Genomic DNA, 23,057 nt, shown 5'->3' with positions numbered 1-23,057 from the left:
CGCCCTCACAGTCGGGCATATTTGCAGAATACACCACGCTGCAGTTGACCCTGGCCATTGACCGAGCAACCCAACGTTCCTACCAGCTCCCTCCGCAGGAATGTGTTGCTTCCTAGCATAAGCGTGAGACGTGGTTTGTCATAGACTTGGGGGTAGGGGCCGTCCATAAATGACGTCACGCACCTGGGGGGGTTGGGGTCAGACATTTGTGACGATGTGTGACGAGGGGGGGGGTTTGAGAAATGTGACGTCACATTAAAATGCGCAACTTTAAATAATTATAGAATTGTTATAACAACACTAATTGTTATAACAACACTCCTACAACATCAGAGTGCAGCGCCACATTAAATACGCACTAATACAATGACAATAGTTTAAAGCGATTTGAAGCATGTTTTATTTTCAAAATGGAAATATGGTTTTGGGGGGCGGGGGCATCAGAGCTTTGTGACGTCATATTTGAGGGGGGGGGGGGTCTGACTTTTTGTGACGAGGGGGCGGGGGGTCAAAAATCGTCCAAAATCGCGTGACGTCATTTATGGACGGCCCCGTAGACCCGGGCAGGGGTCGGCAACCTGCAGCTCTGCAGCTGCATGCGGTGTCTCTTTAAGGATCGCTCCTTGACCTACCACCGCATGCGAAGCTGTCAACCCATACGGGTTGACCCCGTATTCTTGTGCAGGGAAATTGAGTTTGCAGGTCCATACGGCGTCCAGCCGTTTCAATGCGGGGACGTTTTGTTTATTTGTTTGTGTTTCTCTCCCTTAGTGATGAGGACTTTGTAGGATGAACGTTGAGATGTATAAGGGACACGGGGTGAGCAATAAGGTCTGAATTGGTCTGTAATAAGGTAGGGAGGGCACTGATAGGGGGTTGACAGGTATGCATGCCACCGTGTCTCATATTCACCACACTGCATTGCGGCCTCTTGAAATATTGAGATTTTGTTTACCATATTCGAAAAAAATGACTTGCTATTTTCGTTACAGAACTCCTGGGGTAGACCGATGCTTGCGGACTAACTGTGAAATGTAGTCGAGTCAACAGTGCTTTGGATCTTAAAAAAATACCTATTATACTGTAGAAATTCATCTTCTTGGTTCTTTCGGTAAAGTAATAAAATTATAAAAACAAAACATAATTAAATAATTATAATTATTTTATTATGTTTTATTTTTATTATTTTATTCTTTCGGTAATTATAATTATTTTATTATGTTTTATTTTTATTATTTTATTACTTCCCTTCTACGTGACTTTACCGAAAGAACCAAGAAGATGAATCCCTGCAGTCACGAAAGCTTTAAATCTAAACTGTAGAAATTGTTTATACTTTAGGTCGCCTCCCCGGCTCACCATGAATTCTGGCTTTACTCGAGTCCAGCTTTGAGAGGTTTTTACTGCACGACTAATTGATCAGTCGATATGGGAATAATGCACTAATCGAAACGGGTGTAATTGATACTCTTTGGTTCTTTCGGTAAAGTCACGTAGGTGTCAAATCAAATAGATCACGACGTTTCGGGCGCAACACAAGTGTCCGTCATCCGGTGGTGGCTTTCCCACCTGGTGACGGACGCTTGTGTTTTATACCCACGTGACTTTACCGAAAGAACCAAAGGGTATGGATTCCTGCAGTCACGAAAGCTTCTAATCAAGGTGTAATTGATTAATAACGAATGCCTTGAGACAAAGGTAGAGATATTCCGTCGATGCTCTTTAATTAATGGGTTTAACCGAAATAAAAGTACCCTATTTGATCAATAAAGACTGCAGCAATCGATGAATCAATACTTAATTGCTTGATTGTGTACGTGACTTGAAGATGTATGCGCTGTATGTTTAACTTCTTTCGTACCGTACGTAGCCAACTGTGCTGATTGGAGGTGCACTGGGTAAGAACTTGAGAACACCTGATGAAGACTGCACAGACTCTGTTGATACTTTAGACTTTGGCGACGTGGGGATGACGTATGAACTCCCCCTCCTTCGCCTGAGCTGCGTGTAGGCGTGCAACCACGCAGAGAGAGAATTTGAGACGGGCATCCACCATCGCACGAATTTGTTGAAAGGTGAAACAACAAAACGTTGCCATGATAATTGGACCAGAGCGTGGACAGTGGGGAATTTTGTGCTTTCACGCAAATACCTCACATGGGAAATGGGTTTCAAAGTTCAACTCGCTCTCAAAGTGTGCTGTGTCCAAGGCTGTTGAGTAACGTGGAACCAAAGAGTTACATTATTAATCATTTTATTAACTGACTCCCAAGTTGCCAGTTGGCAACGCCGAATGGAAACATTTGCAGCGCTTATTGTTGTGGCACAAACAGGGCAAGCAAACGCCCTCTTGTTTTTTAAAATTATACTAACCATGCCCGCATGTACACACACGCCTGTAAGCGCTACCCGTGAAACGATGATGCATCCAGTCGACGATCAAAATCGATTCTTGCGATCGCGATTCATGCATCAAATTGTTTATATTAGAGTATATAAAGTGGAGATTTACGCAAAGTGTGTCAAAGTGATATGCAAAGGTTACATCTCGGCTGATGGGATGATGAAACCGCGAATGAGAAACGGGATGGTCAAACACGACAAAAATAACTGATTCTTGAATGGAATCGTGATCTCAATTGTGACCATTTTGTCAAATTCCTTTCGGTGTGAATCAATACGTGCCAAGTAAACTTAATTGCACATTTAATTGCAACGGGAAAGAAACCCGTTCACGACTGCCCATTGAGTGTATTATTTAATTGTGGGCACAAGCTATTTTTTTACGTGACGTGCCGTCGCACGTGTTGGTTTGTGATGGACCATTAATTTTTGTTGTCAGCCGCGAGCTTCGCTGAGCGTGCACCGAGACGCGAGGCTGGTGCATGGCGCGGGGGCGCCGTGCCACCCTGGGGCGCCAGCGCGGGCAACGGTCGGTGCTGTGACGGCGATGGCAGCGTCCCCAAAGAGCAAGCAGGTTGGTTGAGCTTGTTCGCTTGCTCGCTCGCTCACTCGCTCACTCGTCTGCTCGGCTACAGAGAAATCTTCATTGCATGTTTTAATTCTCAGAGCTGGCATTTTCATAAAATTAAGCAAAAAAAGCTAATTTGACGTGGTTATATTTTTGTTCTTCTTGGTTTTTTCGGTAAAGTCACGTTGAAGGGAAATAATAAATAATAAAAACATAAAATAATTCTCACGACGTTTCGGCCACAGACCTGGTCTTCACCTGAGGACGGCTGCTTGCGTTGTGGCCGAAACGTCGTGATAATTATTTTATTATGTTTTTTTATTTTTTTATTTCCCTTCTACGTGACTTTACCGAAAGAACCAAGAAGATGAATCCCTGCAGTCACGAAAGCTTTAAATCGAAATTATATTTTTGTTTTGATGCACAGTCGTTGCTGACTGGGCGAAGGACATCACCTCGCGATGATCGAGTATCTGTTTGAATCATTAGCGGCTGAAACCCAAATTAAAATGCAGGATCCTCAACTGTGCAGGCTCAGTGCTCTTACCCCGAGCCACGCAGTCACTTCTGGAGAAGCGTTGAAGTCCTGATCACGCCGTGTCCACACACACAGACTCCCCGCAGCCGTGACTGACACGTACGACGGCGCGCGTGACGATTTGGTGACGGCGGTTTTCGTTTCTTCCGTACCCCGTCTCCGTTTTGCCCTGGCCCCCCCCCCCGGTGCCACCGCCGCCAGGGGAGCGAGGGCCCGGAGAGGTTGGGTCTCGCCACCGTCGAAGCCCTCGGAATCCTCAAGCAGCAGCTGGAGAAGGTCCTCGCCGATCACCAGCAGCAGCAGGAGGACCGACCTCGCTCGGTGAGGAGGCCCCCCCCCCACCTCGCTCGCTTCGTTAACATCTCGCCACTGTGGCACCCTCGGTGTTAACACCCACACCTGGTCGTGGGTTCGATCCCGACCCTGACGCCTGTTGTATATTTGGAGTTTGCATGTCTCTCTCTCCGCGGTCACGTGGATTTTTCTCCAGGCCCTCTGGTTTTTCCCTCCACATTTAGAAACATGCGTTTCGAGGCTTTGGCTGCTATAACTGTCCACATGATCATCCACTTCGTTGAGCTTTCAATGGTGGCCAGGTAGCTTCTGAAAATAGCTATGTAGCTCAGTGGACCTTACCTAGTAAAATAAAACTAGTTTAGTTTATAGTTTTGGTTCCTGGCCGAGTCCTGTCCCATCACAACTACCTTTTCTCATTCGGAGGTTGGTGGTAGCTCTGGTCTGCGTTTCCGCGGAACATCTGCTGGTAAGGATTCCACTTCGATTTTAGTCCCCATATTTCCTTATTAAATCCTTTATATTAAGTTCGCTTGCTTGCTTGCGTGCTTGCGTGCTTGCTTTGCTTGCTTACGACCGTGCAAATCTTTCGGTCGTTTTTTAACCCACTTCCCGTGATCCAATCGAGCTGACATTTTCCACACAGACTCGTTGTGCGTGACAATTAATTTTCGTGAAAATTTTTTTTCCAAAATTTTACACTGTTTAGGGAAATTTTTTTAAATATTTAATTACCAATTGCGTAATGCTGGCAGACAATCATCTGACCCATAGGTGGCAGCCATCTCAAGCCAGAGGACGAGAGGACTCTAGCCGCCACGCATATAAAGGATTTAGAGTGAAAAACTTTGTTTTTACGGGTTAATTTCCTTGCACAAGGGCCCCGTCGCATCACCTTGTGGCCCTCACTGGGGCTTCTGTGTGAGCCTTCATCTCGTCTCGTTTTGTCTCGTCCCGTCCCTTGCTCCGGTATAGCTGGCATGGCAGAGGAGTTTCCTGCACCACGGAAACCGCTGGTCATGCTTCCATCTGCTCGGCGCTCTGCTCATGCTGCTGGCGGGCATGCTGCTTCTCTGCTGCCATGGGGGACAGCCCAAGGGCAGGTCAGACACCCCCCCACCCACACCTCCCACCCCCCACACCACCCATTGTGCTGGCAATGAAAAAGACATTGTGCGGCAGATATAACTGTCTGCGCAAGGACAGGGCTCGGACTATCAAGTTTTGGTTTTGTCCGTGAGAGTTTCTATTTTGTTTGGGCTGCAGCGGTCAGAGTGCGGTGGGATTCTGAGACAGTTTTCTGGGCGCTTAATAGGCAATTCATCATTCACCCTCTCTCCTACGGCAGATTAACGTTCGTCGAATGACAGCGAAGGATATATTTTTTAATCACGGAGATAGCATTTAGCCAAATTAAGTGAAAGAGAAAATTGAATACGATGGATCTTCTGTGAAATTATTGGTGACTGAACTTAGACCATGAGTTCAACCACCTCTAGAGAGACCTTAAAATTAATGTAATGAATACAGTGTGACAAGACTGCAATGCGCATTAAAGATGCCATTCGCATGATTTTGCGTTTATTAAATTACTACTTACATCACATTACATTAGACCTATTCTTTGGGTCTTTCGGCAAAGTCACGTAGATAGTTTCAAATACAATTACATAAAACTACTAGTTTTTTGTTATTTTTTTGAACCTATCTATGTGACTTTACCGAAAGACCCAAAGAATATGAATTCCTGCAGTCACGAAAGCTTTAAGTCAAGATTTACATTTGACCATCAACTTTTTTGTGTTTAGTTTGTTGTCCTTCCCCCTACACCTCCGATCTCCATGGTTGGCTATATACGGTACGAAGGAAGTTCAACATACAACTAGCTACCCTTGAGAACCTAGTTTAATCACAGGCCGCTGACACCTGGATTTGAACCCAAGAACTCTGTAAGTGTCGGCTCGTGTGTATAACCTAGCAATATCTCTGCCTGAGTCACTTCTAGCACGTGAGATTTTTTTTCTTTATAGATACCACGGCAGAATTTTAACAGCTCGTGCCGCGTTGTCACGTGCGTTGCAGCGAGGGTGCGGAGCTGGTGAATGGGCTGGCGTTGCTGGCGCTGTTGGGAGTCAACCTCTACGTGATGGGGCGGCAGGCGCGGCTCAAGGACACGGAGATCCCACGCCGACTGCGCTCGCTGCTCGACGGCATTGGCGGTCGGTGCTCGTTCGCTCGTTTGCTCGTTAACGTGCACACTCGCTCATTTAATCACTCACTCGGTCCCTCGCACGCTTGCTTGCTCATTTTCTCACGCGATTATGCACTAGCCCACACGTTCACTCACCCGTTCAGTGAATCTGTCACTAACTCGTTCCCTCACTTTCTCTCCTGCTCACCGTTTTTCTTCTTCACTCGTTCAGTCACATCCACATGGTAACATACTGTTTATAAACCGTGTGTATAATTGTTGGCGCCGCCATCTCCCTCTCTCCCCTCTCTCCGTTTTTCCCCTCTCTCCGTCTTTCCCCTCTCTCCATCTTTACCCTCTCTCCATCTTTACCTTCTCTCCCCTCTATCTCTGACCTCTCTCCGTCTCTGCCCTCTCTACGTCTCTCCCCTCTCTCTGTCTCTCCCCTCTTGCCCTCTGTCTATCTCTGCCCTCTCTCCGTCTCTTCCCGACTTTTCCCGCTCACCCCGCTTTCCCCTCTCTCCCCTCTATCCCCTCTCTCCCCTCTATCCCCTCTCTTCCTTCTCTCCCATCCTCTCCTGCGTAGACACGCTGCGTGAGTGCGGCGATGGCCGCACGACCCCCTGGGAGAAGTTGGCCTACCCGGACCTGCTGATGCCGCACTCGAAAGCCATCGCACTGCAGTGGGCGTATCGCGACGGCGCGCTCATCAACCTCCCGCTCAGCCTCCTCGTCGAGGGCGACGTCATCTCGCTGCGGCCCGGCCAGGATGCCCCCGTGCACCTGCGCGGAATCAAGGCCAGCGCTTCTCTCGGTCTCAGTTAGCGACTAAAAAAAACTTGGCGCGGTGTGTTTTACTCCCGTCCGTGTAAGGATTCACTCCAGCTCCCCCCCCCACAGACCCCAGCGATTGGACGAATTGTAACGAGTCAGCGGTCGTGATTTGATTCCTCAACGTTCATTTCTTTTGCGTCTTGTTTGCGTAATTTGTTCCATATCTGTACAGTTACGTTCACTTCGTTAAACTAAATATTCCCATGAGCATATAATTTGCACGACATTTTAACTAAATGTAAATATAAATGTTCCCGCTAACGATTCAACGCACATATCGTGAGCTGAAGAAGATATTTAACCCTTTTCCATTCCAATGATGGAACGGAATTGGAAGAAAGATCTTGTGTCCACCGCGTATATTCACCGCGTATATTCACCGCGTATTCACCGCGTATTCACGGTGCGTCGCCGTGTGTCGCCGTGTGGTCTCCTCGTGCGAGCAGGACGAGGAGCACCTGCTGCTGGCGCCGGGCGACCTCTTCCTGCGGCCCTCGCCGCTGGCGTCGCCCGTGCCCTGCGACCGCGGCCGCCCCCACGCGCCGCAGAAACCGCGGCAGTTCCGTGTGACGCGCACGCCCGTGCTGGAGAGTGTCAGGTGCGAGCGAGTGTGAGTGTGTGCGTGAGAGTGTTTGTGTGTGTAGTGGGGAGCGATGGTGTAGCGGTTAGCGTGCTGCGCTATGAACCCGGCGACACGGGTTCGATTCCCGCTCACGGCCAACACCAGTGACGATTATCTGAACCGGTCCTGGGCCTCCCCTAGGTCGACTCAGCCTCAAATGAGTACTTGGTTTGGTGTGCAAACAGCACCACTGGCGAGACAGAGGTGGCGGGGCGTGGTGTTGGCCACCCACCCCCTCGTGTGCCCTGGCGGCCTTCATAGGTGCTCGCTAATAGCACTTGCCTCAAAAGTATGTTAAGGCTATAAGGGGAATCTCTGTCTATGTGTGCGAGTGTGTGAGTGTTCCATGTGATGCACATGCCCTTGCTGGAGCGCATTAAGCTCGACACACGGCATCTTGAGACACGGCCATCATACAGGGTACAGGGGATGCGAGATGCTGGTGATACAATTCGATTCGAAAAGAACAAAAATATGTTTTAATTGTGGTACATTGTAGGACCTTTAGTGTCTGCGCGGGGCCATGTGAGCCAGGGATATACTTAAAATACAATTCGCTAATATTGGATTCTCACACACATGATTCCATGCATGTATCGTGAGCGTAAGAATCAATTTCAGTCGATGCACTGTTTAATCGCTGCACCCGTTCCCCGCTCCCCCCAATTGTCAGTAACATTTTTTCGTGTTTTTTTTCTCATCTTCGTCGTTGTTGTTTGGTGTTGGCAGGAAGTGTCTGGAGGGTGGTACGGGCCGCCCCGTCAGCGTGCTGGACAACGAGTGCTTCGCCGCGCGCACGCTGCTCCACCGATTCGTCGTGCCCGCCACGCTGGTGCGACGCGCACGCAACCACTCGCACGCACGCTCGCTCGCGCGCACGCTCGCACGCACGCGCAACCACGCGTGCGCAGCTGCACGCACAGCCGGTGGAAGACCGTGCACGCGACCACCAACGCAGCTGCAACAGGCGGCCGTGTTTTCCAAAGATGTTCCAGTAGGGCCGCGGGGTCAACGAGTTACATCAACAAACAATAATAAAAACACGATATAAGAGCAAGATAGAGAAAACGTAAGCAAGTCGCTCAAATAAACAAATATAAATAAAGTAGTGCTAATTGCACAAGTGCATACATTTCTGCTGATTTGTAAACACTGCAAGCTTGGGGCGAAGCAGATAAACGACAATGAATACAGTCCCAAACCACGCACAGTCCCTCGGTTACATTGCACATTAAGATGTAACTATCGATACACGGGTAAGATTCAATGTTACAAATCACATTGGCGAATGTGGCTGTTAATCCGATAAGCACGGTTGGCTACTTACGGTGCGAAATAAGTTCAACATACGTATGTTGAACGAATCTTCTGGCACTAACCTGGAGAAAACCCACCACGCGTACAAGGACTTCATAGCGCCACGCCTACAACACCTGGCAAGCCCCAGTGGTCACGTGTCCGAGTGCTCACCAGGTTCCATCCTGCCTAGCTTCCGAGACCCAACGGTCAATTATCACGTATGTCCTAGCCCGGCCAATTAAAGCGATTGAATGATGTCCTCGCTTCCCTGTCCACAGCTTCTCCTGCTGGTCACCAACGCTCTGCGGTTTATCCTGAAGGCGCCCGGCATTGGAAGTCCTGTCTACACGTTCATACAACTGCAGGTACGCCCCGCAGCCCGTCGCCCTGTGGTTCTCAACCTAACTGCTATGGCGGTCCTCCCCCCAAATCAAGAGCACTGGCAGCCGCATCTTTTCCCCCTATTTGCCGTAAAGATTTTCTGACGGACGTTAAAAATCTATGTTGGGTGATATCTAAAAATAAACGAGAGCGGGAGAGAGGAGAGAGAGCACGATCGGAACAGGTGGAAAACCGGGACGTGCTGCTTCAGAAACGGTAATATTCACTGACCTGGCTACAAATAATAGCTCAACAAAGTGGCTTGTCACGTGCAAATTTCTAGCAGCCAAATAATCTAAATAATCTCAATGCACGTTCCTAAATGTGGAGAGGGAAAGACCGAAGGACCCGGAGCAAAAAAAATCCACGCGACCACGGGGAGAGACACGGAAACTTCAAAAGTACAGCAGGCGTCGCCGCCATCTCCGCTGTAAACCAATTTATTTATTTGTCTCTGATTGGTCAAAAAATATTGCTCGCCTTTCAACATTCCAGTATTTCGGAACACACCAAATCAATTTACATATCTGCCCACGTGACTGGCGCCGTCTGATGGTGGCGAAGGGTTATAGTTTAAAAAAAATTATTATACCAGCAGAAAATATCCCAAAATTAACTTAATTATCAATCGCCGCCATCTCCGCTGTCAACCGGCACGGTGGAGACTCGCCGTGCCCCGCCAATGTCGCACGCTCTGCCGCCCGGCTGCCTGTCGCTCTGCCCGGTTGCTCGTGCAGGTGAACGGCGTCCTCCCGCTGTTGCCGCTCATCTTCCCGGGGCTCTGGGTGCTGGTGAACGCGTACGGAGAGGCCAAGGTGCTCGCACAGTTCAGCAAGGCGCCCCCCACGCCCTTGGTACGTTTCGCACCTTTGCACTCTCGCCGAGAAACCCACCCTGCTTTGTGTCTGGGGAGGAAGGGGGGGAGGCTGGCTGGAGAGGGCTGAGCACACCCCCCCCATAGACCTCACCCCCCCCCCACCACCGTACTGTTAACTCAACCCCCGTTTCTAGATTTGTACAGTCAACTCAGAAAATGTCGCTGCGATGTCTGACACCAGCGGCGATTTTTCTACGATGGTCCCCAACCTGGCGAGCGCTCGTGAAAACCGCCTGCAGATCGTTTTAACGGCCGTCGCCGGGAGATCGGATCGAACTTCGCATCCGGTCACGTGCTGCTGCTAACCGTGTCCACTTTTTTAGCCGAATAAAGCAAAACACGCCGCTTATCACGTACGTGCGTCAGGCAAGACAGCGCACCACGAGCTTGTTAATTGCCGCTCCGCTGGATGTGGCTTTGTGGGGACCCCACGTTGCTCACGGACAGCTCTCCGTTAAACTAGCAACTTGCCCGTTATTGGTTTAACGCCGCCACTGATGAGACCGGTCCAGGGCAATGTGTCGTGATTATTTTTTTATTTTATATTTTACTTACATTTTTTTATGTTGTGGTAAACACGTAAGCCCGGTACAATGCGTCGATAGTTTCAGGATAGGGGGACTGAACAGGAGGGGAGGACTTTGGGGGGTGGGAGGCTCGATGCCCCCATAATGTGGGATCTTCCGTCCAGGAAGGTGGGGGGAGTGAGAGCTTTTATATATATATGGAGGGGGGGGGGGAAGGTTGGGGCTGAGAAGAGTTAACCGATATTCTAAAGGGAGAGCGGGTGCAGGGAGGGGGGAGGGGGGGTGGACTGCGTCGTGATTCTTGAGCAAACTCTGCTGGGTCACGCGTCAATGGTTTGTGAAAAGTCATTTCCTAAATTGAAAACTCATTCCTTTAGAACTGCTTTTTGTGCTTAGTTTGTTGTCCTTCCCGCCGCACCTCCGATTTAGCGCGGTCGGCAGCGTACGGTGCGAAAGAAGTTCAACATGCTTACACACGTCGTCACGCCCTCCCCGTCGATCTCTCCGTGACGTTTGTGATCGCCGCTGTGTAGTGCTTTTGCCTCGCCCTCTGACGCCTCCCTGTGTTTCGCTTGTAGCTCGCTAAATTCTCTGAGGACACTATAAGCAGCTACACTGAAGTGGTGTCCTCTAAGGTACACGTACCCCCGCGCCCCCCCCACCCCCTTCTGCTTGCATCGTCATCCTCTCCCCATGGAGCCACCTGCTTTGCCGTACCCCCCCGCCCACCACCATCACACCCCCCGCCCTCATTTTAACCTTGTAGATGCATACCCTAAGCGGCATGACCCGGACCCTCCAACGTACATGGGAAGCTTCGTCAACGAGACGGAAAAGTTTTGACTCAAGATAATTGTGAGCGTCGTTGCGGAGACCATGAGTCTGGTTTATTATTAAAAGCGGGATGTGGAGAAGCCCAAGAAAAATTGCTACCAATTTATTTATTTGTGTTGTGATTCGTCAACAAATGTTGCTCGCCTTTCAACATTCCAGTATTTCGGAACACACCAAATCAATTTACATATCTGCCCACGTGACTGGCACCGTCTGATGGTGGCGAAGGGTTATAGTTAAAATAAATTATTATACCAGCACAAAATAACCCAAAATTTACTTAATTATCAATCGTGATAGCCTCCGTATCGAATCGTTTCACAAAACTGTCATCCAATGCTGCAGTGACAGATTTAAAAGCACGGCGGTCGTGCCACTGAAACTCTCGCTGTGCCCTCGACGGTGACTGCGCAGAGCGGCGTTGCGAGTTACGTCCTTTGGATTGCATTTTCCATTCGGCGCAAGCAGCAATGTCACTCTTCACGGGATGGCACTCGTCCGTGTGCCCTTGTAAATGCTCGCAGCCGTTTCAGTTTCACCTAGGCGATCCGCGCGCGGAATTTTCTGCGCCCACCGCAACGAGCCCGCGGTGGCGATAATTTAAATGTTCGCGCGAAACCGAGGGAGGCATTCTTCCGATTGATCACAGTCAAAATCTTTTATTTAGACTGGAATAATCCGATGAGCTACGAAGCATCTTATTCACAGATGTCCGGATCGATGAATCGGTTGTGCGGCCTAGCGAGATGGGTCTAATCGGCGTAAGCGGCCGTTCCGCCGCCCGGCTCGGCGAAGCTACGCCGCGGGCAGTCGGTGCGCGACGCTCATCGCCGAACGGCAATTTCCGACGACGATGCCGGCATGAACCGGTGCTCTCACGTGCTCCGTTTGTCCCCCTGCGCTCATTCATTTCGTCATCTTTAAAAAAGTAATAATTAACATTTCGATTGAAAGCTTCTTTCGTGACTGCAGCGATTCATCTTCTTGGTTCTTTCGGTAAAGTCACGTAGAAGGGAAATAATAAAATAATAAAAATAAAACATAATAAAATAATTCTCACGACGTTTCGGCCACAACGCAAGCAGCCGTCCTCAGGTGAAGAACAGGTCTGTCGGGAACACAGCGTCTGAACATTCAGAATTATTTTATTATGTTTTATTTTTATTATTTTACTATTTCCCTTCTACGTGACTTTACCGAAAGAACCAAGAATAATAATTAACATCTTTAGCTCTTTCGTATGCGCATGTATATGTGTGTGTGTTTTGCTCCATGCATGCATGTTGTTTTACTTCAGTTGCTGATGAGTGTTTCTTTTTGTTTTAACCTCTTCAAAACTCCTCGTTCCCGTCATCCTTCCCACTGCCTTGTTCAATTGTGCAATGGGCAATGTCGCCGTAACGGAATTACAACCGGAAAACTCTTTTAAACTTTTTTATTTTATTTTACCAGATAACGCCCACTGAGCTATATAGCTGAATTTCAGAAGCGACCTGGCCACAAAAGATAGCGCAATCAAGCGTCTTTGTCATGTGGATATCCATATTAGGACCCGGAGAAAATTCCACGCGACCACGATGGAGACAGAGAACGTGCCAAATTAACAGGCGTCAGGGTCGGGATCGAATCCACGAGCTCCTGTCAATGCCAAGCGAGGTAGTCAACATCTCGCTACCACAGCGCCCCTGATAAGTCGCGCTATGTAACGTTCAAAGCATCATTGGCGCTTTGATAGCTTGGGACTGTTTGGCGCGATGCATAAAACCGCCTCGTTCGTCGGCGGTGCCAGTACGCGCATGCTGATGTAACTCCGTTACCGCCGATTTCCCCACGGGCATCGCACCAGGCGATCGTTTCTGGCCAGGGGTTTATCGACGCATCGGTTCAATGATTTAACGTCGATTCTTAAAGCTCGCCACATACAGAAACGTGCCTCGAAAACGCGCGTACAGGAGTTTATGCATTTTCTGTTCCTGAAAATTAAACACAAACCGTACGTCTTGTGAAGGAAACTTGCGCGACAAATGGGGCGGATATGATGAGAAACAATACAAACGAAACGGCGGAAATGAGACAATGCCTGAAACGTTAACCTATTGACTCGGACTTTTTATTCAATACCTGGTGTAAAAGCATCGCCTCTGGGGAGACAAAGGCAGCTGGGGGGACCCCCACCCTCTTGTGCGCCGTGCTAACAGCGACTCGCCTCTGCCCACGGTCTGTTAAAGCAGCGGCACAGTGGCGCGGTTGGCATGGGCGCTGGTGCAGGTCATGAAATGGGGCATCCTGTCCTGATTTATCTGCCTGTTCATTAGCCTGGCACGTGGAGGGGGGGCACCTCCGGGCGCACGTTTCCCCCGACGCACTTGCACGGCCCGTGCACTCGATAGCCACACCGCCGTGTGAATCGTTACACGGTGATCCGTGTGGTTCTGCCGGTGATCGCGTGCGTTACCCCGCTCGCTCGCTCCTCCACCCTGGTGCCTGAGTTCGTGCCTCCCCCCCCCACCTCCCTGTCTGCACCACCCCCCCCCCACAGGAAATGTGCTTGTGCGAGTGGAGCCATTTCATCCGCGTCCTCCGCGGACGCTCGCCGGCGCTGTGCCAGACCGGCAGCCTCCTGCACAACCTGGGCTCCGTCACGGTGCGTTGGCGTGCGTGCGTGTGTGTGTGTCCGTGTGTGTGTGCCTGTCCGTTTTGTTCTTTGTCCGTCTATTTTGTCGCTCATTCGTATAATCTCTGTCCTGTGGCCTTTTGTGTACGTCGGTCTGTCTGTCAACTCTCCAGTATGTCGATCGGTCTGTTTGTGTCATGGGGAGCGATAGTGTAGCGGTTAGCGCGCTGCACTATGAACCCGGTGACCCGAGTTCCATTCCCGCTCAAAGCTAACACCAGTGACAATTATCCGAACAGGTTCTGGGCCTCCTTTAGGTCGACTCGGCCTGAAATGAGTGCCTGGTGCGGTGTGTAAACATCCTGTCCACTCACCCCCTCGTGTGCCGTGCCGGCCTTCATAGGTGCTGCTCGCTTACAGCACTTGCCCCTACAGTCTGTGAAGGCTATACGGGGGATCATTGTCTGTCTGACTGTTCAGCTGTTCATCTATTGCTGCTGTTGTTGCTGCTGCTGTTGCTGCTACTATTGCTGCTACTGCCGCTGCTGCTGTTGCTGCTGTTGCTGTTGCCGCCGCCGCCACCGCCGCTTCCACTGCTGCTGCCATTCCTACTGCTGCCACTGCATCTGCCGCTGCTGCTCCTGCTGCTGCTGCTGCTGCTGCTCCTGCTGCCACTGCTGCTGCCACTGCTGCTGCCACTGCATCTGCTGCTGCTTCTGCTGCTGCTGCCACTTTCTGGCCGCGCAGGTGCTGTGCTGCGTGGACAAGCAGGGCGTCCTCTCCTGGGCAAACCCCAGCCCCGAGAAGGTGGTGTTCTTCAGCAGCCAGCCCGGCCCAGAGCCCGGCTACGACGACGACGACGACGACGGAGAAGGAAAGGACGACGAAGATGAAGACGAAGAAATGGGAGAGGAGGAGCGCGGGGACGAGGTGGACGAGGTGGACGAGGTTGAGGAGGTGGACGAGGTGGCGGACGCCCGGAGGAGGAAGGCGGGCAGAACGGCGGTGTCGGGGTCGTCGAGCGCCGTGCGGCTCCTGGAGGCCGAGTGGGCTGAGGTGAGGGGAGCACGGTGCGACCCGCGGTCGCGCCGGTCAGCGCGTCTGTGTGTTGGTGAAGGGGAGTGGGGGTTGGGGGTGGTGCGTACGGACATCGCTTACCGCTGGTGTGAAACAGCCGTGGACGTGAGAATGGAACTCGTGTTGCCTGGGCTTTCGTCGCGCAGTGTGCGAATCGCTGCACCACCGTTCCACCGAGTGTGTTCTTATGTTGAGCTTATCGGAAAGAAGAGCGTTCCTGACGGCCGCAGAAACGCATCTGAGAGTGCGCGATGCAGTGACCGTCTTGGTTCGATGATTGAGCCAAAAGCCGCCGCTGTGAGGATGACCGGAGTTTGCGTGATGGTTTATGCTCCCTGACGAGATCAGCAAGGTATTGTGGTTCATTTGTGACAAGCACTTTGTGTGTAAATGAGTCCGACCATTTCATGTGTTCGTGGAACCAGTGCTATAAAGCTGTATACGAATTGCTTCCGTAGCCTTCCGCCATAAGTCTGATATCACGTGTGCATAACTCGGGAGGCTCAAACAACATAAGCAACATACGGGTGTCGTTCTGACGTTCCATTCCCCTCCCCTCCCTGAGCAGTTACGCGAGACGCAGTCCCTCCTCCCGCCGAGCGCCGACATCGAGCGCGGCCCGGACCAACCTCCCCGCCCGCTCGAAGGAGGTCGAAGGTCATGTGCCGCCCCTAGTGCCGCCGCCGCCGCCGCCACCAGCGGTGCCAACGCCGCCACCTTCGCCGTCGGCTCGAGCCCTCGGTGCTGCCCGCCAGCGACCCCCGGGGCCAAACCGGCGGGGGCGTCCGTCGTCAGCTTCTGCCAGTGCGTGGAGGGCGGCGCCGGCGAGCCGGAGAAGGAGCGGCGCAGGGACGGCCTAGAGGTGGAGGTGAGAGTGGGGTCACCTCTGGGAGGTGGGGGGGGGGGGTGGCAGTGACGGTGGTGAAGTATGGTCAAAGATTTCCGTTCCCGAACACGACGTTGAGAGGCCTTCCATTTCTTTAGAACTGATTTTTGTGTTTAGTTTTCTGTCCTTCCCCCGCACCTCCGATTAGTACGGTTTGCTACGTACGGTGCGAAAGAAGCTCAACACGCATACAGACATACAACTTCTAAAGCGTGGCCGCTCCCCCCCCGGGCCACAGGCCATCGCCGAGCTGGCGGAAGAAGAGGAGGAGGAGGAAGCGGCGACGGCGACGGGGGCGGAACGCCATGGCGACGACGGGGACGACGTGGACGGGGAGACGGACGACTTCGTGTGCGACTACCGCCTGGAGGTGCTGAGCCTGTCGCAGGACCAGCAGAACCCGGCGAGCGTCCAGTTCGACGACGCGCGCTGGCCGCTGCACGCCACCTCGCTCAAGCCGCTGGGCCTCAACGTGCTGCTCACGGCGTGCAACGCGCCGCTCGCCCCGCGCACACTGCGCCTGTGCGACCACCTGGCGCAGGCGGCTCGCGCCGGCAGGGCCGCCTCGTCCTGCCTGCCCACGCGGCCGCCCTGGGGGCTCTGCGAGCTGCCTCGCATCATAGGTTCGACTCCGCGATAGGGGTCGGGGAGGGGAGGGGAGGCGGCCGGGGTGATGTTGTGGGTTGGGTTGCGGGGTTGGGGGGGTCTGTGATTGGAGGCTTGCGTTGTGTCTTCTTTATGTTTTCGTGATATTTCAATAGGAGTCCAGCATAGAGCACAAACCGCGACTAGGGAGCGGGTACAGAAACTCCGCAGAACTTGGTCTCGAACGCTGTGCCCCTGAGTTTAAAGAAGGGGGGTGGGGAGAGTGGGCTCGCTGCTCTTGCGGTGTGTCTTGATTTGCTGGTGTTGGATTTGGGTGCAGTACGAATGATTGGGCGGGTGGGATTGGTGAGAGTATGAATGAGTGGCTGAGTGGATTGATGAGTGTATTAAGACTAAAGGAAATATAGAGTGCATGAACGAGTTAGTCAACAAGAATATTGGTGGTTGAATGAAGGAGTAAAGGAGGAAGTTAATGAGTGTATTAATAACAGAGCGCGAGTGACCGAGTGGCTGAATGGAAGATGGCATTAAAGACCGAATGAATGATGGAAGAAGCGGCTGTTTGAGCGATGCAGCGAACTGGCGAGTGAATGAACGATCGGCGTGCCGGATGCGCGACTTTGTCAACGAATCAGCGGCCGATCAAAACTTAACTCATTATCGAATGACCATGCGAACGAACCAACCAACCAACCAACGAGCGGCTGAACGTAAGGTCGCGCTCGACGACCGAGCTTGAATGTGGACGGAGCCGCGCGGGCGGGCAGGCAGGTGGCTGAGCGTGTTTTTTGTGTCCGCGTCGCAGGCTTCACGCCCGGAGCCAAGGACGTGTTCTCGGTCGAGAGCTACCTGGCGCTCTTCCAGCTGCCGAGCGGCGAGCACCTCCCCTCGGGGCGCGACCGCGCGCGCCGCCTCTCCGCCGTCGTCAAGCGGCGCCTCCCGATCGGACACCTCGTCTCTCTCCTCGTCAAGGACCTCAATTCTGGTGAGAGGAACCGGCGGGTGGGAGCGGGGAAGGGCAGGGTGCGATGGGAGGGGGCGGGGAGGATGGGCAGAAGCGATTGGAGGCGTTTGCGGTGTGTCTTGATTTGTTGCCGTTGGATTGCAGATGCACTTCTGCGGCCGTCTGGAACGCTCTTCCTTCCGATATTTGGAAGCCACTGGGAGCTATGCACTTTTAAATAATCATCAAGATTGACAAACGAATTTCTGTAGAACTGCTTTTTAAGATTAGTTGTCCTTCCCCTGCACCTCCGATGAGCACGTTTGACTACGTACAGTGCGAAAGAAGTTCAACACGCATTTGGTATGAATTATTGGGTGGGTGGGATTGGTGACAGTATTAATGGCTAAATGAATGAGTGGATGAGTGAGTGTGTGAATACCGAAGGAGTTTCATAGTGCATGAATGAGTAGATGAGTAAATCGCCCAACAGTGTCCTGATGTGTTCTCTTACACAATCTTGTCTCAAAAGTCTGAACGCTGTCGCACACTCCCACAGTGGCCGACTGTCTCACGGACTCTTCCACCATGTTTCACTGTCACGCACTGTGGCCCCCTCTCAGCACCGTGTCACGTGCTCCACGCAAAGCCTCCCTGTCTCACACTGCGCTCTGCCTTCTCCCAAAGTCTCCCACCACCTCCCACCATCTATCGCCATCTCTCGACATCTTCAAATATCTCCCAGCACAGTCTCGCACAGCAACCCATATTCTTAGGTTTTTTCGGTAAAGTCACGTAGGTAAAACATTAAAATTAATAAAAGTAAAATAAAAAATAAAAATCACGACGTTTCGGAGGCAACACAAGCTTCTGTCTTCAGGTCTTCAGGTCTTCAGGTGGAACCGTCACAGCCACGACAGCTGTACTTGATACAGCTGTCCTGGCTGTGACGGTTCCACCTGAAGACGGAAGCTTGTGTTGCCTCCGAAACGTCGTGATTTTTATTTTATTTTACTTTTATTAATTTTAATTTTTTACCTACGTGACTTTACCGAAAAAACCTAAGAATATGAATCCTTGCAGTCACGAAAGCTTCAAATCTACAGCAACTCATCTTCTGCTGCTCCACCGCACCAGACAAAACTATTTTTTTTATCTTACCCGGTAAGGCCTGCTGAGCCATATAGCCTTTTTGCGAAGCGACCTGACCACAAATAATAGCGCTACGAAGTGGCTTATCGTGTGTAAGTTTATTGCAGCCAAATCCCCTGAACAGCGGCGGTTGCGCGTTATTATTGTCGGCCCCGTACTTTGGCCCATCTTTCATCGCAGTCGGCGAAATTTCACTTCCGGGAAAAAACGAAAACTCGAAATCCCCGCCGTGGTTTTTATAACTCGAAACGATTGTCCCACCATCTCGGCACCCACAGGAGACCTGCAGCTGCTGTCCCACGGCACGGCCGACGTGGTGCTGGATGCCTGCACGGACTTCTGGGATGGGTTCGACATCTACCCGCTGTCTGCCTCCGACAGGTGACGTCCCTCCTGTGCTCCTGCCGTCTCCTGCGCTCGCGAACACGCAAAGACAGAGATCCCCCTTATAGCCTTAACAGACTGTTTGGGCAAGTACTGTTTGTGAGTAGCACCTGTGAAGGCTGGCACGGCACGCACGGGAGGGGTGGGGGGGGTGACCCAACACCAACACCACCACCACCACCACCACGCCCGGTTGCCTTCATCTCCCCAGCGGCAGTGTTTACTCACTACACGAGGTACTCATTTCAGGCATACAAACACGAAAGACACAGACATGCGGTCACAATCACACACAGCCTTGTTGTGACAATCACACACGCACAGGCTTGCGGCGAGGATTGTGATGAGGTTTAGTTGGCACCAGACCAGAATTTGTGTGGATTGGCTATGTAGAAGTGCGTGGGGCTTGTTGCTCACCATGTGCCCTGGTTGAGCCTCACAAATATTTATTAGCCCTATCTTATACTTGGGCACGTGCGTGTGTTCTCCGTTTGGCGTGCGTGTGTTCGTTGGGTGTGTGTGCGTGTTTGTGTGTCTGCTGTTTGGTGTGCATGCGTGTGTGTCTGCTGTTTGGTGTGCGTTGTACGTGCATGTGTGCGTTGTGCGTGCGTGTGTTCACCGTTTGCCGTGTGTGTTGGGTGTCGCGCGCTCGACACGCTTACCCGCGTCCGCGCACAGGAAGAAAGTCCTCGACTTTTACCAGCGCACCTGCCTCTCGGGATACTGCGTCGCCTTCGCCTACAAGCCCATGCACGGGCCGCTCGCGCCCGAGCTGGACAGGCGCTGCGTCGAGCTTCCCCCGGGTCACGACCCCTTCGGGGCCATCGCGGCCTCCGCCAACGCCGCCACCGCCATGGCCGCCCTCTCGGCCCCCGGCGGGCCGGCCGAGAACCTGGGGGGCAGTCGCCACGCCGACACCCCCGGCCACACGCCCGTCAAGACGAGCGGCGCTCGCAAGAACAGCTGGAGCTCGGACGGTGAGACCCTCGGCTCACTTTTATGACACGCTTTCCAACTCGGGGTGCGACCGTGGTGAGATGTTAACTAGCTCGCCTGGTATGCAGGAGGTCGTGGGTCCAACCCTTACGATGCCTGTATGTTTTGAGTTGGCATGTTCTCCCCGTGGTAACATGGATTTTTCTCCAGATCCTAGAAACATGATTTGAGGTTATTTGGCTGCTATAAATGTCCACATAAGCCACTTCGTTGGGCTATAATTTATGGCCAGGTCACTTCTAACTCAGTGGGCCTTACCTGCTCAAATTAAATAGTTTATTCGTCTAAATCGTTAATGCATTTGCCCTGTCTGCCTGCAACGGGGGAGTTACGGTAACGACCGTGAGGACGATGCTGTTCGCGACTTACCATCTAGAATAACTGACCACATTGATTAAACGGTTTTCCTAAACTCGGCAGAGAAATGTATTTATTTATTGCCTCTACTGATTAACTTTTATTCTAGTTTTTCTTCCGGTACGTGTATATCATCGGAACGGCAAAGGGTTAAAGAGTCTTTGGACGCCAGGTGAATCCACGTCTTGTCGTTACCGTGTTGTCGCCACCGTCGCCGCTCGCTGGCGCGCGGCAGAGGGCATAGGCGAGGGCGCGGAGAGAGGCGAGGGCGTGCAGGCGCTGTCGGGGCAGATCTTCATGGGGCTCGTGTCGGCGCAGTACCAGGCGCGCCTCGACATCGTGCGCCTCATCGACGGCCTGGACAGCGCCTGCATCCGCTTCGTCTACTTCTCCATGGAGGACGAGCTCCGCAGCAAGGTCCGCAGCGCTGGCGCTGAGGCAGCCGCAGCAGCAGCAGCAGCAGCAGTAGCTGCAGCAGCAGCTGCAGCAGCTGCAGCAGCAGCTGCAGCAGCTGCAGCTGCAGCAGCAGCTGCAGCAGTATCTGCAGCAGCAGCGGCAGCTGCCGAAGCAGCGGCAGCTGCAGCAGAAGCAGCGGCAGCTGCAGCAGAAGCAGCGGCAGCTGCAGCAGAAGCAGCGGCAGCGGCAGCTGCAGCAGCAGCGGCAGCTGCAGCAGAAGCGGCAGCAGCTGCAGCAGAAGCGGCAGCAGCTGCAGCAGCAGCAGCAGCTACAGCAGCAGCGGCAGCTGCAGCAGAAGCAGCGGCAGCTGCAGCAGCAGCAGAAGCAGCAGCAGCTGCAGCAGAAGCGACGGCCACAACACTGATGACACTGATTCCAGCCTGAGTAGTAACACCAGCTGCAGCATTAACGCATAAGAGGTTTTTTTGGGTTAGATCGCGTAAATATGAATGTGTCGTTAAACCCGCCACCACCCGACACCGCCGATTAGTAAGCTTTGTCATGCACCGGTGTGTTGTACTAGTAACGAATTGGCATGTTCTGTTTACGTGACAAACCTTACTAATTGGTTAAGCATGGGAGATGGAGTGGCAAAATCGGCTCGTATGTAGGAGCTGGCTAGATGACAACGTGGCGGAATTGCGGGAGATGGCGGTGGGGTGGGGAGGCTATCATCCAGTGGTGTGCCGACCGTGGATGATGTTGATGATGACCACTACTTACTCATTACATTGCGCAATTTCAGATGCGCTTCTGCAGCCGTCTGGAATGCTCTTCTTTCCGATATTAGGAAGCCACTGGAGCTACGCACTTTTAAATCATCTAGATTGAAAACTTCTTTGTTTTTTGTGTTTCGTTTGTTGTTTTTCCCCCCGCACCTGCGATTAGCACAGTCGGCTACATGCATACCTACGCACTCAGCCTTGACAAATACTGCGGGTGTTGGACTGCGGTGAACGAGGCCGTCAGTGCGTGTGCGTGTGCACGTGCGAGCGCAGGTGTTTGCGGAGAAGATGGGCCTGGAGTCGGGCTGGAATTGCCACATCTCGCTGCAGTCCAGCGGCTACGACCTGGGCACGGACGCCCCCCCGCACAGCCCCAGCCAGGCCAGCTCGCTGCACGACCATGCTCAGCAAGGTGATGCCGCCGCCACCGCGCCCGCCATCGCCTCCCTCTACCCCCCCGCCCCCCCGCCACCCCTACCCACCTCGCCGCTGCTCACCCCGGGAAATCGTGCGATGGCGACATTGACCCCTGACCCGTGACCCCGTGCGGATGCGCAGAAAGGGAGGTGCAGATGTTGTTGGAGGAGGAGACGCACTCGGACGTCGTGAGCTACCCTCCCACGGACAGCGACGCGCCCAGCATCCTCGAGTACTCCAACCGGGTCCGCCATGCACGCACAAAGACAAAGATCCCCCGTATAGCCTTCATAGACTGTTGGGGCAAGTGCTGTTAGTAACCACCTATGAAGGCCGGCACGGCACATCAGGGGGTGGGTGGCCAACACCATGCTCCCTTGTGTGCCGTGCCGGCCCAGTGGTGATGTTTAAACACTGCACTAGGTACTCATTTGAGTTCATCGACCTAGGGGAGGAAGCCCAGGACCGGTTTGGATAATCGTCACTGGTGTTGGCCGTGAGCGGAAATCGAACTCGGGCTGCCGGATTCGTAGCGCAGCGCGCGATTTGCTACATTACTGCTCCCTATGCATGCAAATGCGCGCACGCACACAAAGACAAAGATCCCCCCTATATCTTCTTGGTTCTTTCGGTAAAGTCACGTAGAAGGGAAGTAATAAAATAATAAAAATAAAACATAATAAAACAATTCTCACGACGTTTCGGCCACAACGCAAGCAGCCTGAGGACGGCTGCTTGCGTTGTGGCCGAAACGTCGTGAGAATTGTTTTATTATGTTTTATTTTTATTATTTTATTACTTCCCTTCTACGTGACTTTACCGAAAGAACCAAGAAGATGAATCCCTGCAGTCACGAAAGCTTTAAATCGAAATCCCCCCTATAGCCTGAACAGATTGTTGGGACAGGTGCTGTTGGCCTATGCTCGTGTACTCACATACACACACTCTCACACAGTTCCACATCTAACACACGTGCAACAATAGCATATATTTGAAACTAAGTGGCGGTGACGTCACTAGACTATTGTGTCAGGCTAGGTGCTCATACAGGCCACTTAAAGGCTTGCTGACAGGAG

General features: G+C 52.3%; 1 protein-coding gene across 4 annotated transcripts in view; it reads left to right on the top strand.

The window, feature by feature from the left end:
- LOC144730262 (transmembrane protein 94-like) overlaps positions 1-23,057 on the top strand; it is a 51,115-nt gene that overhangs the window by 8,737 nt on the left and 19,321 nt on the right. For 3 of the 4 annotated variants that reach the window (XM_078610929.1, XM_078610928.1, XM_078610927.1), the window contains exons 2-21: positions 2,843-2,977; positions 3,711-3,830; positions 4,779-4,906; positions 5,886-6,022; positions 6,581-6,792; positions 7,275-7,426; positions 8,180-8,282; positions 9,028-9,114; positions 9,868-9,984; positions 11,113-11,169; positions 13,908-14,012; positions 14,730-15,038; positions 15,628-15,927; positions 16,184-16,568; positions 17,357-17,536; positions 18,925-19,027; positions 19,709-20,007; positions 20,619-20,800; positions 21,838-21,976; positions 22,123-22,226. In XM_078610929.1, the coding sequence (XP_078467055.1) occupies positions 2,951-2,977; positions 3,711-3,830; positions 4,779-4,906; positions 5,886-6,022; positions 6,581-6,792; positions 7,275-7,426; positions 8,180-8,282; positions 9,028-9,114; positions 9,868-9,984; positions 11,113-11,169; positions 13,908-14,012; positions 14,730-15,038; positions 15,628-15,927; positions 16,184-16,568; positions 17,357-17,536; positions 18,925-19,027; positions 19,709-20,007; positions 20,619-20,800; positions 21,838-21,976; positions 22,123-22,226 (3,246 nt within the window). In that variant the 5' untranslated portion in view covers positions 2,843-2,950. The remainder of the gene's footprint in view (positions 1-2,842; positions 2,978-3,710; positions 3,831-4,778; positions 4,907-5,885; positions 6,023-6,580; positions 6,793-7,274; positions 7,427-8,179; positions 8,283-9,027; positions 9,115-9,867; positions 9,985-11,112; positions 11,170-13,907; positions 14,013-14,729; positions 15,039-15,627; positions 15,928-16,183; positions 16,569-17,356; positions 17,537-18,924; positions 19,028-19,708; positions 20,008-20,618; positions 20,801-21,837; positions 21,977-22,122; positions 22,227-23,057) is intronic. The other variant, XM_078610930.1, reaches the window with a different exon arrangement.

Source organism: Lampetra planeri, chromosome 35 (assembly GCF_965212315.1).
Source record: "Lampetra planeri chromosome 35, kcLamPlan1.2.h2, whole genome shotgun sequence".
Taxonomy (NCBI): Eukaryota; Metazoa; Chordata; class Hyperoartia; order Petromyzontiformes; family Petromyzontidae; genus Lampetra; species Lampetra planeri.
Note: the sequence above shows the minus strand (reverse complement) of the source record. Positions and strands in the feature narration are given on the sequence as shown.